A 17,421-nucleotide genomic window follows, 5' to 3' on the forward strand; every position below is an offset into this window, starting at 1 on the left:
AGGGAGAAATGTGGAAATAGCATATAAAAGAATGAAAATCACTAGCTAATGCCTAATTGTTGGACTATCTTTGAATCTTATATTCTATAGAGTGGTAAGCCATTGACTCAAAATGTTACAACTTACGTCTCCAATCACAGCCAGCGCTGCTAATGCTGCAAGGGAACCCAACATGGCTGCCAGTGTTCTGTGAACAATCTGGAAAGGAACATAGGAAATTATTGCATTCCAGTCCACAGGGTTTTAAAACGTACAAAAAGCCTATATTGCTATTAGCATCCATCAATGTTATTTCTATATGCCATTTTATACCATATCTATTAAAAATACATATAAATCAGGGGTCCTTTTATTTCAGAATCTGGAAACCCCAAATACACACACAAACACCACCAGTCTGCCTTCTAATGAAAGCTAATTTCATTTCCTGAATAATTAGATGACCCAGGAATAGAAGCAGAAGGCTAACGTATGTTCTATAAGGAAACCTGCAGTAAATTGTCATTAATTATTTACCATATAACCCTGAGGAAAGCAGACCATTAGTTCCACAACATATATCAATTCTTCCCAATTAATGACACTGTTATTAAACCAAAGGTACATAGCCAAATGCTTAGTCTAATTGAGAGTTCAGTGTTACCACTGAATCATGAAAGTATGTTTTCTATTTAATTATAATTCAAATGGACATGGAATTTCTGAGACAAAATATCTTCGTAGAAAGGCAAAGATGCAGAGAAATTGGAACCCTCAAACATTGATGGTGGGAGGGGTGCCTGGGTGGCATAGTCAGTTAAGCATCCAACTTCAGCTCGGGTCATGATCTTGCAGTCTGTGGGTTCGAGCCCCACGTCCAGCTCCGTACTGATAGCTCAGATCCTGGAGCCTGCTTTAGATTCTGTCTTCCTCTCTCTCTTCCCCTCCCCCACTCATGTTCTGTCTCCCTCTCTCTCAAAAATAAACAAGCATTAAAAAATATAAAATAAAATATTGCTGGTGGGAATATAAAATGGTGCAGCCCTCATGAAAAAGTTTGGAAGTTTCTTAAAAAGTTAAATAATAAATTACCATATGACCAGAAATTCCTCTCTTAGGAATCTACCTAAGAGAAATGAAAATATATGTCCTATTAAATTAACTAAATGAGACCATTAAATACAGAAGTGGTTCTAATGCCTTAGCAGCCTACATAAGCAAACCAAAATCTAAGCCTATAATAAATGCCTCAAGACTAAAAGATCAAAATCTATAGGGCATCTGGTGGCTCAGTTGATTAGCATCTGACTCTTGATTTCTGCTCAGAATATGATCTCACAGTTTATGAGATTGAGCCCTGCGTTGCTGGACTCTGCCATACCAGCGCAGAGCCTGCTTGGAATTCTCTCCTCTTTCTCTGCCCCACCCCATGCCTCTCTCTCTCTCTCTCTCTCTCTAAATAACTAAACATTGAAAAAAAAAGAAATCAAAATCTAAGAACAACTGATCATAAACAGCTAACTAGGCTTCCCAAATAAGGCAGATGCTTCAGCTATAGCCAAGCAAATCATTTTTTTACTTTGCTTTCCCCATTTTCTCTGTAAAAGTCTTTCCCATAGCTCCTGTTGATAGAGTACTTCAAACCACTTCCAGTTTGGCACTGCCCAATTCTAACTGATTTTTGGTCAAATAAACTCTTAAAAATGTACTATACCTCAGTTTATCTTTTTAACACTTCACATAAAGCATAAATGTTATAGCAACATTACTCAAAATAGGCAAAAAACTGGAAACATTCCAAATGTCTATCCATGATGAGTGGATAAACAAAATGTAGTATATGCTACAACATGGAGCTAATGATACATGCTATATTATGAATGAACCCAAAATGCATTATGGAAAGTGAAAAAGTGAAACATAAAAGACTACATTGTGTCATTCCATTTATATGAACTGTCCAGAAAAGGTTGATTTAGAGATACAGAAAGATCAGGGTTGCCTGTGGCTGGAGGTAAAAATAAGGACTGACTCCAAATGGGCCCTAGGGATCTTTATGGGATAAATGAATATTCTAAAATTGTATCATGCTTTTTCTATTTTTTTGTGTCTTCTTCAATTTCTTTCATAAGCTTTCTAGGTTTTCAGCGTATAGATTTTTCACTTCTCCTGGATACGAAGAAAAAATATTGCTAAAATGTTGATACCACCCAAAGCAATCTACATATTCAATGCAATCCCTATCAAAATAACACCAGCATTCTTCACAGACTAGAACAAATAATCCTAAAATTTGTATGGAAGCAGAAAAGACCCCAAATAGCCAAAGCAATCTTGAAAAAGAAAACCAAAGCAGGAGGCATCACAATCCCAGAATTCAAGCTATACTACAAAGCTGTAATCGTCAAGACAGTATGGTGCTGGCACAAGAACAGACACTCAGATCAATGGAACAGAATAGAGAACCCAGAAAGGGACCCACAAATGTATGGCCAACTGATCTTTGACAAAGCAGGAAAGAACACCCAATGGAATAAAGACCGTCTCTTCAGCAAGTGGTGCTGGGAAAACTAGACAGTGACATACAGAAGAATGAACCTGGACCACTTTCTTATACCATGGAAAATGGATGAAAGATCTCAGTGTAAGACAGGAAGCCATCAAAATCCTTGAGGAGAAAGCAGGCAAAAACCTCTTTGATCTTGGCCGCAACAACTTCTTACTCAACACGTCTCTGGAGGCAAGGGAAACAAAAGCAAAAATGAACTACTGGGACCTCATCAAAATAAAAAGCTTCTGCACAGCAAAGGAAACAATCAGCAAAATGAAAAAGCAACCAAGGGAATGGGAAAAGATATTTGTAAACGACATATCAGATAAAGGGTTAGTATCCAAAATCTATAAAGAACTTATCAAATTCAACACCCAAAAAAAAAAGAACCCTGTGAAGAAATGGGAAAAAGACATGAATAGACACTTCTCCAAAGAAGACATCCAGATGGCCAATCGACACATGAAAAAATGCTCAACATCACTCCTCATCAGGGAAATACAAATCAAAACCACAATGAGATACCACCTGACACCTGTCAGAATGGCTAACATTAACAACTCGGGCAACAACAGATGTTGGCAAGGATGCAGAGAAAGAGGATCTCTTTTGCATTGCTGGTGGGAATGCACGCTGGTGCAGCCACTCTGGAAACAGTATGGAGGTTCCTCAAAAAATTAACAATAGAGCTACCCTACGACCCAGCAATTGCACTACTAGGCATTTGTCCAAGGGATACAGGTATGCTGTTTTGAAGGGACACTGCACCCCCATGTTTATAGCAGCACTATCAACAATAGCCAAAGTATGGAAAGAGCCCAAATGTCCATCGATGGATGAATAGATAAAGAAAATGTGGTATATGTATACAACAGAGTATTACTCGGCAATCAGAATGAAATCTTGCCATTTGCAACTACATGGATGGAACTGGAGGCTATTATGCTAAGTGAAATTAGTCAGTCAGAGAAAGACAAAAATCATATGACTTCACTCATATGAGAACTTTAAGAGACAAAAGAGATGAAAATAAGGGAAGGGAAATAAAAATAATATAAAAACAGGGAGTGGGACAAAACAGAAGAGACTCATAAGTATGGACAAAAAACAGGGTTACTGGAGGGGTTGTGGGAAAGGGGATGGGCTAAATGGGTAAGGGGCACTAAGGAATCTACTCCTGAAATCACTGTTGCACTATATGCTAACTAATTTGGATGTAAATTTTAAAAATAAAAAATTAAATTAAAAAATAAAATTGTACCATGCTAATGGTTGCTGCTGTGGTCTGAATGCTTGTGTCCTCCCAAAATTCATATACCTGAAGTGATAGTATTAGAGGGTGGGCTTTTGGGAGGTCATGAGGTCATGAGGGTGGAATCCTCAGAATGGGATTAGTGCCCTTATAAAAGAGGATACAGAGAGATCTCTTGACCCTTCCATCACATGATGATACAATGAGAAGTCTGAAACCTAAAAGAGGGCCCTCATCTGATCAGGCTGGCACTTGCACTTCCAGCCTCCAAATCTGTGAAATAAATGCCTGTCATTTATAAGCCACCCAGTTTGTTGCATTTTGTTATAGCAGCCCTAAGAAACTGAGAAGTGAGGGTGCTGCTATAATACCTAAAAATATGGAAGCAGCTTTGGAACTAGGTAATGGGTGGAGAGCGGAAGACTCTGGAGAGGCACACTAGGAAAAGCCTTAATTGCTGTGAATAGACCATTAAAAACAATTCTGGCAAGGGCTCAGAAGTAGGAGAGTCATCTGAGAAGAAGTCTCAGTCTTCAGAGAGAATACCTAAGTGGTTGAGAATAAAATGTTGGTGGAACTATTGATGGTAAAGGCCATTCTGAGGAAGTCTCAGACAGAATGAGGAACATGTTATTGGAAAATGAAGAAAAGGAAATTCTTGTTATAAACTGGCCAAGGACTTAGTTGAATTGTGTTTGTATCCTAGTTGTGAGAGGTAGAACCTGTAAGGGATGAAATTGGCTAACTGGTTGATGAGTCTTCTAAGCAAAGGGTTGCAGGAGCAGCTTTGAGTAAAATGAGAGAAGTGAGAAGTGACTTAAAGATGGAACAGTTAATTAAAAAGGAAGCCAAACTTTAAAATTTGGAATCTCAGCCTATCCAAACTAAAAGAAATGAGAAAGCTTCAAGAGAATACACAAAGCATATGGCCAAATTTCATAAAGACATCAGTTTGGATCTGACATCACAATGGGAGGCTAGGAGTTATTCATCAAGACAGTGGGGAGATTAGTCAGCCATCTAAACAAAAGCCAAAACCTACTGTCCAACACAGTAGAAGAATAGCCCAGAAGACATTTCAGAGATCATCAGGGCTGCCCCTCCCATCCTAGGCCCAGAGTGCAAGAGCCTGCATGACAGAAATATTTCAAAGGGCAGGCCAGTGCTACTTGACACCACTTTGCAATGTGGGCTCCAGTGCACCTGGTATGCCCAGCAAAGCACAGTGGGTATGAATATCTTCACCTTGATTTTGAAGGATAGATCACCTGGAGCCTCAGGCTTTGGACCCAGTCATAGGACATGGCAGGCCCTTCTTCCCTCAGCACAGATGGATACTCAGGGCCCAGGACATGGCAGAGAGCCCCTCTGCCCACCAGCCAGGGACTCTTGAAGCAAAAACCACCCCACCTCCTCACATGACCCCTTGAGGAGGCCAGTGCCTCCAAAATGTGAGCAAGCGTTTCCTATTCATGTAACAGTCAAGGCACAATGTCAAGGCAGTGACAGACAACTGTGCTCAGGGAATGGCCAGGAAACTAAATCCAGCAGTGCCCCTCACAGAGTTCATAATCCACCTGTGGGGGAACGAAACACAGCCATGGGTCTGTACCTCAGAACAAGTTGGAGGGAGAAAAAAGGGCAGGCAGATATTTCTCCCACAGAGTCCTGAAGGGGCTTTAGGGCTAGAAACAATGAGACTTCCCAGCACACCTAGGAGAATGGCTAAAATAAAAGTAGAAACAACACCAAATACCGGTGAAGATGCAGAGACTGGCTCATTCACACATTGCTGGTGGGAATGTAAAATGGTCCAAAAAACTAAACGTTGCAACTACCCTACTACCCACCAATTCCATCCTGGGCATTTTATTCCAGAGAAATGAAAACCTGTGTTCACACAAAATCAGTACATGAATAATCATCACAGCTTTATTTGTAACTGCCCCAAACTGGAAATAACCCAGATGTCCTTAAAGAGTTGAGTGGTTAAACAAACCATGGAACATCTACATTATGGAATCCTACTCAGCAATGAAAAGGTATAAACCACTGATACATGCAACAACCTGGATGAACCTCCAACAGAATTACACTGAGTACCCATTCTAAAATGTCACTCAATGTATGACTCAATTTGGACATTCTTGAAATGATAATATTATAGAAATGGTGGGAAGATTAGTAATTGTCAGTAAGAAGGGGGTTATAAGAAATGGAAGGAATTGGGTGTGGGTACAAAAGGAAAACATAAGGCATCCTTGTGGGGATGGAAATGTTCTGTATCCTCAATGTGACAATGTTAATGTCCTGGTTGTGATATTCTACTACAGTTTTGTAAAGAGGAGCCGAATATGTCAGACCCAAAATATGCCATTTTGGCATATTGATTATTTTGAATCAAAGTTACTTAATAAACAGCTGTTGCAAGAAAGATACTCTGAACCTTTTGTTGATCCCCTTAAAAGAAAAAATAAATCTCATATATGAAAGGTACTTTTCCTGTACTAGGATAGAAGCTATCCTCATCAGGAATTTAGGGCTGAAAAGGCTATATAAACAAGACTTGTTACTTCACTAATTTACTACCCAAGTAGTAGACAATCCCTTTGTCTTGTCAATTCTTCACAAAATTATTATTTTCTTGTCTAAAAGATATAAAAGCTGCCTTCTTTGGCCATATCTTTGAGTCTCATGTTTTTATGGGGCTCCTACATGTACAAAATTAGTTTGTTTTCTCCTATTAATCTATCTTCTGTCAACTTAATTATCAAACCAACTGATACAATGACATAGTGATCTAATGACTGATTAAAAAAATATTTTTTGTCACTCAGATGACCAACATTTATTTCCAAACTATATCTAGTCTTCATCTACAGTTCTTAAAAACATTTCAGACCAGGGCGCCTGGGTGGCTTGGTCGGTTACGTGTCCGACTTCGGCTCAGGTCATGATCTCGTGGTCCGGGAGTTCGAGCCCCACGTCGGGCTCTGTGCTGACAGCTCAGAGCCTGGAGCCTGTTTCAGATTCTGTGTCTCCCTCTCTCTCTGCCCCTCCCCTGTTCATGCTCTGTCTCTCTCTGTCTCAAAAATAAACAAACGTTAAAAATTAAAAAAAAAAAATTTCAGACCTATGAAAGTCAAACTGGATTAAGGAGTGCACTTATGTTTATGAGCACCAGGTGTTGCATGGATGAGCTGAATCACTAAATTGTACACCTGAAACTAATATTACACTGTATGTTAAGTAACCAGAATTTAAATAAAAACTTAAAAAGGGAGTGCATTTGTTGTGATGAGCACCAGGTGTTGTATGGAAGTGTTGAATCACTATATTGTACACCTGAAATTAATATTACTCTGTATGTTAACTAACTGGAATTTAAACAAAAAATTTAAATGGAAAGGAAGGAAAAAGGAAGGAAGGAAGGAAGGAAGGAAGGAAGGAAGGAAGGAAGGAAGGAAGGAAGGAAGGAAGGAAGGGAGGGAGGGAGGAATGAAATGGGTGTCGTGTCATTAATGAAGTTGACTTTTGGACCCCACCCAAGGGCAGTGGCTGGTTGCCAGGAGGACCAGCCATGTGATTAGAGAATTAAAACTGTTAGCCCCACTCCCCAACCTCTCGAGAGGGGCTGAATCGGCCAATGGCCAATGACTTATTTAATCATGACTGTGTAATGAAGCCTCGATAAAAACACAAAATGATAGCTTTTTGGTCCTTGTTTTCAGAGATCTTCCATGCTTGGGGAACCAAAACACTTCCACATGCCACCAAGCTCGGTCCCATGCTCCATAAGAACAGAAACTCTTTTGTTGGGTACCTTGCCCAATGTATCTCTTCACATTCTTTAATAAGCTAATAAAAATAAGTAAGTGTTTCCCTGAATTCTGTGAGCCATTCTAGCAAGTAATCAAACCTAAGGAGGAGGTTTTTGGAATCTCTAATTTGTTGCTAGTTGGTCAGAAGCCAGGGGCTTATGACTGGTTTCTGAAGTTGGGGTTGGGCATGGAACACTTAACCTGTGGAATCTGATGTGCTAGCACTGAGTAGATACTGTCATAAATTGAGTTAAGTTCTCAGACACCCTGCTGGTATCTGAGAATTGCCTGATGCTAAGGGGATACCACCATTTTGGAATTGGCTCTGGGAAACTTTAGGGTTCCCAGACCAGACAAAGCACATAGGAGGGAAGAAGGGAAATTTTTCCCACCCCCACAATTTGCAACACATTACCCTTGGGAGAAAGTGGATAAAGAGTGCAGGAAATCACTGTATTTCTTTGTTTCAACTATATGTGAATATGTAGTTATGTCAAAATTAAAACTTTAATTTAAAAAAGTCATTGCTTCTCTCCTCCAAGTCATTTCAAAATTTAAATCGAGGATAGAACTTAGGATCCTATTTAGCATAGCACTTACAGTAAAAAAAAAAAAAAGAAAGAAAGAATAAGAATATATGGGGTCAAATCTGATGACCCCAAAGACCCTTCTCATTCCAGAATTCCATGGCAATATCTTCCTAAATCTGGAACATTGAAATTAATGCCATCAAAATATAAGGAGCATTCACACAATGCTCATTTTAATTGAAAAATAGCACAGCAACAACAGTGCATTCACTGGTCACTGCTCCTGGCATTGAGGACTCAGTAAATACAGAGACTGGTGTGCCCAGTCCCTGTAAACAAGAAATGAGTATTTAGTAAACAGAGTGATTGAGGTCCTGGGACAGAGAGGCCTGAAGGTATGACACAGTCAGGACACAAGACACCCAGAGAAAGAGGAAGATTCAGGCCTGAATAGGCGTCCAGGGCCAAAAGGCAACCCCTTTTGCAGTGTCAGAGGCAGAAGGAAAGGAGAGGATGTGCCAGCAGTCAGGGCAAGGCAATTGGGTCATGCTCAGGAGGGGTCTGGGTTATCTCATCATTTTTCATTTAAAACAAACCAACTACTTGCCCAAAAAATGCACATTTTTTTTTTTGCTTTGTATGTGTGTGTATGAGAAAGAGTAAAGAACAGCAAGAACGAATTAAAGGAAAATGTTGCAGATCAACAAACTTCAAAACAGCATGGAGCCTTAAGTAAGTTCTAAGCAGCCTATTTGGGTGTATGTTAATTTCCCTGACTCTTGTTTAATATAATGAGGCACGTTGCCAAGATGCAAAGTTCTTTTCCTTCTCACTACCATTCCAAGGTAGGTTTCATTTGTCTTGTTTTTTCTAGTTTTAGGAAAAGCAATACATAGACCATTTTTCTAATTGGTCAAAAATGGTTTTTAATGCACTTGACTTTAAAATCACTGAAATCTTCATGAAAGATAATAAATTAAAGCACTGTACATAATTTCATGAAGTCTGCACCTAAATGCATTCTGCTCAGAGATTGCAAATCACTTAGAAACAGCTCTCACAAGCAAGAATATATCTCTATATTTTGTCTTTTATGTGTGATATACTACAGAAATCTAAAATTAAGCTCAAAATCCACATTGAAATGCAAGTTTTCTCAACAATGCTCACAGAGATCACTTTTACGTGATGCAATGCCTTTTTAACTATTATTTTTACAAATAATACAGGCAAAGTTGTTTCAAAATGTTTATAAACTATTCTGGGCAATGTAGGTTCCAACCACCTTGACAGGTGTCATGCCAATCACAGAACCTCTGTTAATGTGGGTAACCACTTTCAATGTCTTATGAAGTAGATTGCATGGGTGATGATAAAGTTCTACTTTAATTGCATTCCTTATGATATAGTTAAGGGCTTAAATCAATTATATTCAGTTATGCCAGTTATTTTGTTACATAAAAAAATACTACATATTCTGCTATTATGACAATGTAGCCTTACACTAGTGCAAGAAGGAAGAAAAGAGGAAGAAGAATGAGAAGAAAAAGATAAGAGAGAGGGAGCAAAGAATAGAGAGAGACACACACACACAGAAAGTGAACACTATCAAATGACCCAGGTTTTCATTAGAACCAGTGCTTTGGAATCGAAACATTATCCTCACTTTGAATCAGTGTTCTCTGCCTTCAGCCTAACCCTATCCTCAGACTGACTACATTGGGCTTGAATGATCCTTAGGCACTTGGCACCAAAGCCACAACCTCTCACCCTACATGCCACCACCGGCTCCCTTCTCACTAGCAGCACTTTCAGCCATTTCTCTACTGAGTCTCACACGACATGGAAAATGGATGGAATGTTAAGTGTGTTCCAAAGATCCTGAGTTCCTTGATGTGTTGATAATCCTAGCTCAACATAAAACCCTGTGACACAATAGGCATGGAAAATGCTGGTTAAACATACACACACATATACCTTTCTGCAATGTTTCCAAAACCTAATTGCTACTGGGCTTTCCCTCTCAAGAGGCAACCAGAAAGAACAGGCAAAAGAACATGTACCCTGGGAGTGGCTGCAGGTTATCTGGGAGCCAATGTCTAGTCCTGCTAGTCCACTGAGGCCACACAAGCAGGCATGTGTTCGTTTAGAAGTTGTTTGTGTGATTTGTCATGCATTTCTGCCCAGAGCCACACACACACAATCATGGAGGGCTTAGTTGGTTTGTACTCCATATCTTGGGATATGAACTTAGGATCAGAACTGGCCCTTCTGTTCCTGATGCCAAGAGGGATTAACATGCATCACGTCCTTGAGCCAGACCAGGCTGACCCCCTGGAATGGATCAGGGAGGGAAGAGAAATATGCAGATGTATAGACTCCAAAGATTGTGAGATATGATAAGAGAAACAGAGAAAAGTGTCCTAGCCCCAGCTTGCTTGGGTATGCACTAAGGCAAACTTAATGACTAACCATAAATAACACATGGGTAGTATACATATTGCCTTGGCGGGAATAGTTAGTTGGAAGTCTCACCTGAGGGGAGGATGTTCCACCTAGCACCCTCAATCAAGACTCCACCTTGGCTGTTCTTTGAGGGGCTTCCCCAGACAGAAAGTTGGATGTTGTGAGTACCCAATTTGATGTATGAGCCTTCTTTGCTCTTCTCTGTACTTCTCTCCCTCTTTATGTTTATCATAATTGTTTAATTCCTTATATTTTCTTCCCTTATTATTAATAAAGTTTTCCTCCATGAAACCAAAAGTGTGGCTATATAGAATTACTATTATTCAGAACAGCATAACAAATGCCAATCTGAACAGAGCTTCAGAGGTTCTGTGCAGACAACAGTCCTGTCATCAGATCCCAGCAGAGCAGAAAGCAACAGGTTAAGTCACTGGGATGTTTGGATGGCTGTGGACATAGAAAATTCTGACTAATTTGGAAATTGGCCCCAAAGTATGACACTCCAGATACAAAAACCTAAAATCTAAAATAGGTAGCAAGGCTTTATAGAATGGGCAGTAGTCCATAAAAAATACTAATATACAAGGTGAGGGAAAATCGCAACTCAACTGATACGATAGAAAATATTTAATAAGAGGGTCACCTGTGACAAACAAGAAGCCAAAAATGTACCTAATAAGCTTGGAGGTTTGGACACAGGGGTGAGGCAGATACTAAAACATAGAAGCTGTGAGGGGAGAAATGAATTCTGGACATAGGACTGTGAGGTGAGATGAAGATTCTGGAACATGAGGCTGTGAGGTTAGAGGTGAATGTTGGAATATAGAGGCCTGGGAGGTGAGAGGTGAATGCTGGAACAAAGGCTGTTAGGTGAGAGGTGGATGCTGGAACATGGGGCTGTGAGGTGAGGAGTGGAAACTGGAACACAGGGCTGTGAGGTGAGAGGTGGATGCTGGAACACTGGGCTGTGAGGCGAGAAACAGATGGTAGAACAGGGGCTGTTCAGGTGAGAGGTAGAAGCTGGAACATGGAGCTGTGAGGTGAGAAATGGAAGCTGGAACAGAGGGCTATGAGGTGAGAGGGAATACTGATATAGGACGCTGTGTGGTGAGATGTGACTGCTAGAACAGGGACTGGCAGATGTGAGGTGGATCCTGGAACAGGGGGTTGTGAGGTAAGAGGTAGATGCCGGAACATGGGGGCTTGAGGTGTGAGGTGGATGCTGGAATGGGAGGCTATTAGTTGATGCCACCTGTGTAGGTTCCCTGTAAGCCTGTGTGCTTCCTCACAGCGCCCTCCCAGGGTGAGAAGTGGGTTGTATGGCATCCCCATCTTACACTGGTTCATAGTGTGAATGAGAGGCAGAGAATTCCTACTCAAAGGTTGTAGCTCCCAGATTGGACCAGGAGGCTGAATAGGGTGACAGCTTTAGTGCATCTTGTAGGGAAGTTGTATATTTGAGTGCAGAGGCAACCATTATGACCAGTGGATGGACTGGGGTGGATTGTGTTATATGCTCCCAAACATCACCCGACCCCAGGCCCTCACTCTGCTTTGGAAGATAGCACGTGAGCAGATGGAAGCAATCTACTGTGCCCTAGTACCCTGCCTCCAATGCCCACTTTTTTTTTTCCCTTATGTGTATTTTGTCAGTCCTGGCTATTTGTTCTTGCTGATATTTTACCATTACTGGTTTTTATATGATATATTCCCTTTGAAAGGCCCCTCATGTACTGTGTGACCTAAGGAGAATGCATATGAACAAATCATATATTTTATTTCTAGGTATTACCCACATAAGACTGAGTTAATTTTCTGGCATGACTTATGTTACACAAAATTATAGATCCTGGAGCTTAAAGGTGTCATCTGCAGTGGTCCGCAATCATACAAAACATATCCAATCACCAATTGATCCTGTGTTGCCTAGGAGGACAGATTAGGTTTCTCCTCAAAAAGGAAAATAAGAATAATTGTGTCACTGGATTTTCAGAGCTAAGTTCATAAGGTACAAATTCCTATTGCATACTACAAACATTTCTGCTAACTACAGAAGCTTAGCTACCACAGTAAAAGAAATATGCCAGTTGTTAACTCTTCTGGCTTTGGAGAATCACAATAGGTGGCTACAACTCCACAGATCCATTTAGGGAATTAGGATGTTACCAAACACTATTTTTTCATGTGACTATATCCTAAAAATTGAAATAGAGTTTAGAAAAACATGTTCTGAATTGCGGAAGATGGCGGCGTAGGAGGACGCGGGGCTCACAGCGCGTCCTGCCGATCACTTAGATTCCACCTACACCTACCTAAAGAACCCAGAAAACCGCCAGAGGATTAGCAGAAGGGAGTCTCCGGAGTCAAGCGCAGACTAGAGGCCCACGGAAGAGGGTAGGAAGGGCGGCGAGGCGGTGCACGCTCCACGGACTGGCGGGAGGGAGCCGGGGCGGAGGGGCGGCTCGCCGGCCAAGCAGAGCCCCCGAGTCTGGCTGGCAAAAGCGGAGGGGCCGGACGGACTGTGTTCCGACAGCAAGCGCGACTTAGCGTCTGGGAGGTCATAAGTTAACAGCTCTGCTCGGAAAGCGGGAAGGCTGGAGGACAAAGGGAGGGAGAGCTGCTGAGCCCCCGGACGGCAGAGCTCAGCTTGGCGGGGAACAAAGGCGCCAGCGCCATCTCCCCCGCCCATCCCGCAGCCAAAATCCCAAAGGGAACCAGTTCCTGCCTGGGAACTTGCTCGCTCCCCGCAAACACCCAACTCTGTGCTTCTGCGGAGCCAAACCTCCGGCAGCGGATCTGACTCCCTCCCGCTGCCACAGGGCTCCTCCTGAAGTGGATCACCTAAGGAGAAGTGAGCTAAGCCTGCCCCTCCAGCCCCCGTGCACCTTGCCTACCCACCCCAGCTAATACGCCAGATCCCCAGCAACACAAGCCTGGCAGTGTGCAAGTAGCCCAGACGGGACACGCTACCCCACAGTGAATCCCGCCCCTAGGAGAGGGGAAGAGAAGGCACACACCAGTCTGACTGTGGCCCCAGCAGTGGGCTGGGGGCAGACATCGGGTCGGACTGCAGCCCCGCCCACTAACTCCAGTTATACACCACAGCACAGGGGAAGTGCACTGCAGGTCCTCACCACGCCAGGGACTCTCCAAAATGACCAAACGGAAGAATTCCCCTCAGAAGAATCTCCAGGAAATAACAACAGCTAATGAACTGATCAAAAAGGATTTAAATAATATAACAGAAAGTGAATTTAGAATAATAGTCATAAAATTAATCGCTGGGCTTGAAAACAGTATACAGGACAGCAGAGAATCTCTTGCCACAAAGATCGAGGGACTAAGGACCAGTCACGAGGAGCTGAAAAACGGTTTAAACGAAATGCAAAATAAAATGGAAACCGCGATAGCTCGGCTTGAAGAGGCAGAGGAGAGAATAGGTGAACTAGAAGATAAAGTTATGGAGAAAGAGGAAGCTGAAAGAAAGAGAGATAAAAAAATCCAGGAGTATGAGGGGAAAATTAGAGAACTAAGTGATACACTAAAAAAAAATAATATACGCATAATTGGTATCCCAGAGGAGGAAGAGAGAGGGAAAGGTGCTGAAGGGGCACTTGAACAAATTATAGCTGAGAACTTCCCTGAACTGGGGAAGGAAAAAGGCATTGAAATCCAAGAGGCACAGAGAACTCCCTTCAGACGTAACTTGAATCGATCTTCTGCACGACATATCATAGTGAAACTGGCAAAATACAAGGATAAAGAGAAAATTCTGAAAGCAGCAAGGGATAAACATGCCCTCACATATAAAGGGAGACCTATAAGACTCGTGACTGATCTCTCCTTTGAAACTTGGCAGGCCAGAAAGGCTTGGCACGATATCTACAGTGTGCTAAACAGAAAAAAAATGCAGCCGAGAATCCTTTATCCAGCAAGTCTGTCATTTAGAATAGAAGGAGAGATAAAGGTCTTCCCAAACAAACAAAAACTGAAGGAATTTGTCACCACGAAACCAGCCCTACAAGAGATCCTAAGGGGGATCCTGTGAGACAAAGTACCAGAGACATCACTACAAGCATAAAACATACAGACATCACAATGACTCTAAACCCATATCTTTCTATAATAACACTGAATGTAAATGGATTAAATGCGCCAACTAAAAGACATAGGGTATCAGAATGGATAAAAAAACAAGACCCATCTATTTGCTGTCTACAAGAGACTCATTTTAGATCTGAGGACACCTTTAGATTGAGAGTGAGGGGATGGAGAACTATCTATCATGCTCCTGGAAGCCAAAAGAAAGCTGGAGTAGCCATACTTATATCAGACAAACTAGACTTTAAATTAAAGGCTGTAACAAGAGATGAAGAAGGGCATTATATAATAATCACAGGGTCTATCCACCAGGAAGAGCTAACTATTATAAATGTCTATGCGCCAAATACCCGAGCCCCCAGATATATAAAACAATTACTCATAAACATAAGCAACCTTATTGATAAGAATGTGGTCATTGCAGGGGACTTTAACACCCCACTTACAGAAATGGATAGATCATCTAGACACACAGTCAATAAAGAAACAAGGGCCCTGAATGCTACATTGGATCAGATGGACTTGACAGATATATTTAGAACTCTGCATCCCAAAGCAACAGAATATACTTTCTTCTCGAGTGCACATGGAACATTCTCCAAGATAGATCATATACTGGGTCACAAAACAGCCCTTCATAAGTTTACAAGAATTGAAATTATACCATGCATACTTTCAGACCACAATGCTATGAAGCTTGAAATCAACCACAGGAAAAAGTCTGGAAAACCTCCAAAAGCATGGAGGTTAAAGAACACCCTACTAACGAATGAGTGGGTCAACCAGGCAATTAGAGAAGAAATTAAAACATATATGGAAACAAACGAAAATGAAAATACAACAATCCAAACGCTTTGGGATGCAGCGAAGGCAGTCCTGAGAGGAAAATACATTGCAATCCAGGCCTATCTCAAGAAACAAGAAAAATCCCAAATACAAAATCTAACAGCACACCTAAAGGAAATAGAAGCAGAACAGCAAAGGCAGCCTAAACCCAGCAGAAGAAGAGAAATAATAAAGATCAGAGCAGAAATAAACAATATAGAATCTAAAAAAACTGTAGAGCAGATCAACGAATCCAAGAGTTGGTTTTTTGAAAAAATAAACAAAATTGACAAACCTCTAGCCAGGCTTCTCAAAAAGAAAAGGGAGAGGACCCAAATAGATAAAATCATGAATGAAAATGGAATGATTACAACCAATCCCTCAGAGATACAAACAATTATCAGGGAATACTATGAAAAATTATATGCCAGCAAATTGGACAACCTGGAAGAAATGGACAAATTCCTAAACACCCACACTCTTCCAAAACTCAATCAGGAGGAAATAGAAAGCTTGAACAGACCCATAACCAGCGAAGAAATTGAATCGGTTATCAAAAATCTCCCAACAAATAAGAGTCCAGGACCAGATGGCATCCCAGGGGAGTTCTACCAGACATTTAAAGCAGAGATAATACCTATCCTTCTCAAGCTATTCCAAGAAATAGAAAGGGAAGGAAAACTTCCAGACTCATTCTATGAAGCCAGTATTACTTTGATTCCTAAACCAGACAGAGACCCAGTAAAAAAAGAGAACTACAGGCCAATATCCCTGATGAATATGGATGCAAAAATTCTTAATAAGATACTAGCAAATCGAATTCAACAGCATATAAAAAGAATTATTCACCATGATCAAGTGGGATTCATGCCTGGGATGCAGGGCTGGTTCAACATTCGCAAATCGATCAACGTGATACATCACATTAACAAAAAAAAAGAGAAGAACCATATGATCCTGTCAATCGATGCAGAAAAGGCCTTTGACAAAATCCAGCACCCTTTCTTAATAAAAACCCTTGCGAAAGTCGGGATAGAAGGAACATACTTAAAGATCATAAAGGCCATTTATGAAAAGCCCACAACTAACATCATCATCAACGGGGAAAAGCTGAGAGCTTTTTCCCTGAGATCAGGAACACGACAGGGATGCCCACTGTCACCGCTGCTGTTTAATATAGTGCTGGAAGTTCTAGCATCAGCAATCAGACAACAAAAGGAAATCAAAGGCATCCAAATTGGCAAAGATGAAGTCAAGCTTTTGCTTTTTGCAGATGACATGATATTATACATGGAAAATCCGATAGACTCCACCAAAAGTCTGCTAGAACTGATACATGAATTCAGCAAAGTTGCAGGATACAAAATCAATGTGCAGAAATCAGTTGCATTCTTATACACTAACAATGAAGCAACAGAAAGACAAATGAAGAAACTGATCCCATTCACAATTGCACCAAGAAGCATAAAATACCTAGGAATAAATCTAACCAAAGATGTAAGAGATCTGTATGCTGAAAACTATAGAAAGCTTATGCAGGTAATTGAAGAAGATATAAAGAAATGGAAAGACATTCCCTGCTCATGGATTGGAAGAATAAATATTGTCAAAATGTCAATACTACCCAAAGCTATCTACACATTCAATGCAATCCCAATCAAAATTGCACCAGCATTCTTCTCGAAACTAGAACAAGCAATCCTAAAATTCATATGGAACCACAAAAGGCTCCGAATAGCCAAAGTAATTTTGAAGAAGAAGACCAAAGCAGGAGGCATCACAATCCCAGACTTTAGCCTCTACTACAAAGCTGTCATCATCAAGACAGCATGGTATGGGCATAAAAACAGACACATAGACCAATGGAATAGAATAGAAACCCCAGAACTAGACCCA

General features: G+C 41.1%; 1 protein-coding gene across 1 annotated transcript in view; it reads right to left on the reverse strand.

The window, feature by feature from the left end:
• OCA2 (OCA2 melanosomal transmembrane protein) overlaps nt 1-17,421 on the reverse strand; it is a 516,689-nt gene that overhangs the window by 347,471 nt on the left and 151,797 nt on the right. Inside the window, exon 10 of the mRNA XM_053888812.1 lies at nt 127-198. Coding sequence (XP_053744787.1) covers nt 127-198 — 72 coding nt within the window. The remainder of the gene's footprint in view (nt 1-126; nt 199-17,421) is intronic.

Source organism: Panthera pardus, unplaced genomic scaffold, assembly GCF_024362965.1.
Source record: "Panthera pardus isolate Hobbes unplaced genomic scaffold, ASM2436296v1 HiC_scaffold_24, whole genome shotgun sequence".
Classification (NCBI taxonomy): Eukaryota; Metazoa; Chordata; class Mammalia; order Carnivora; family Felidae; genus Panthera; species Panthera pardus.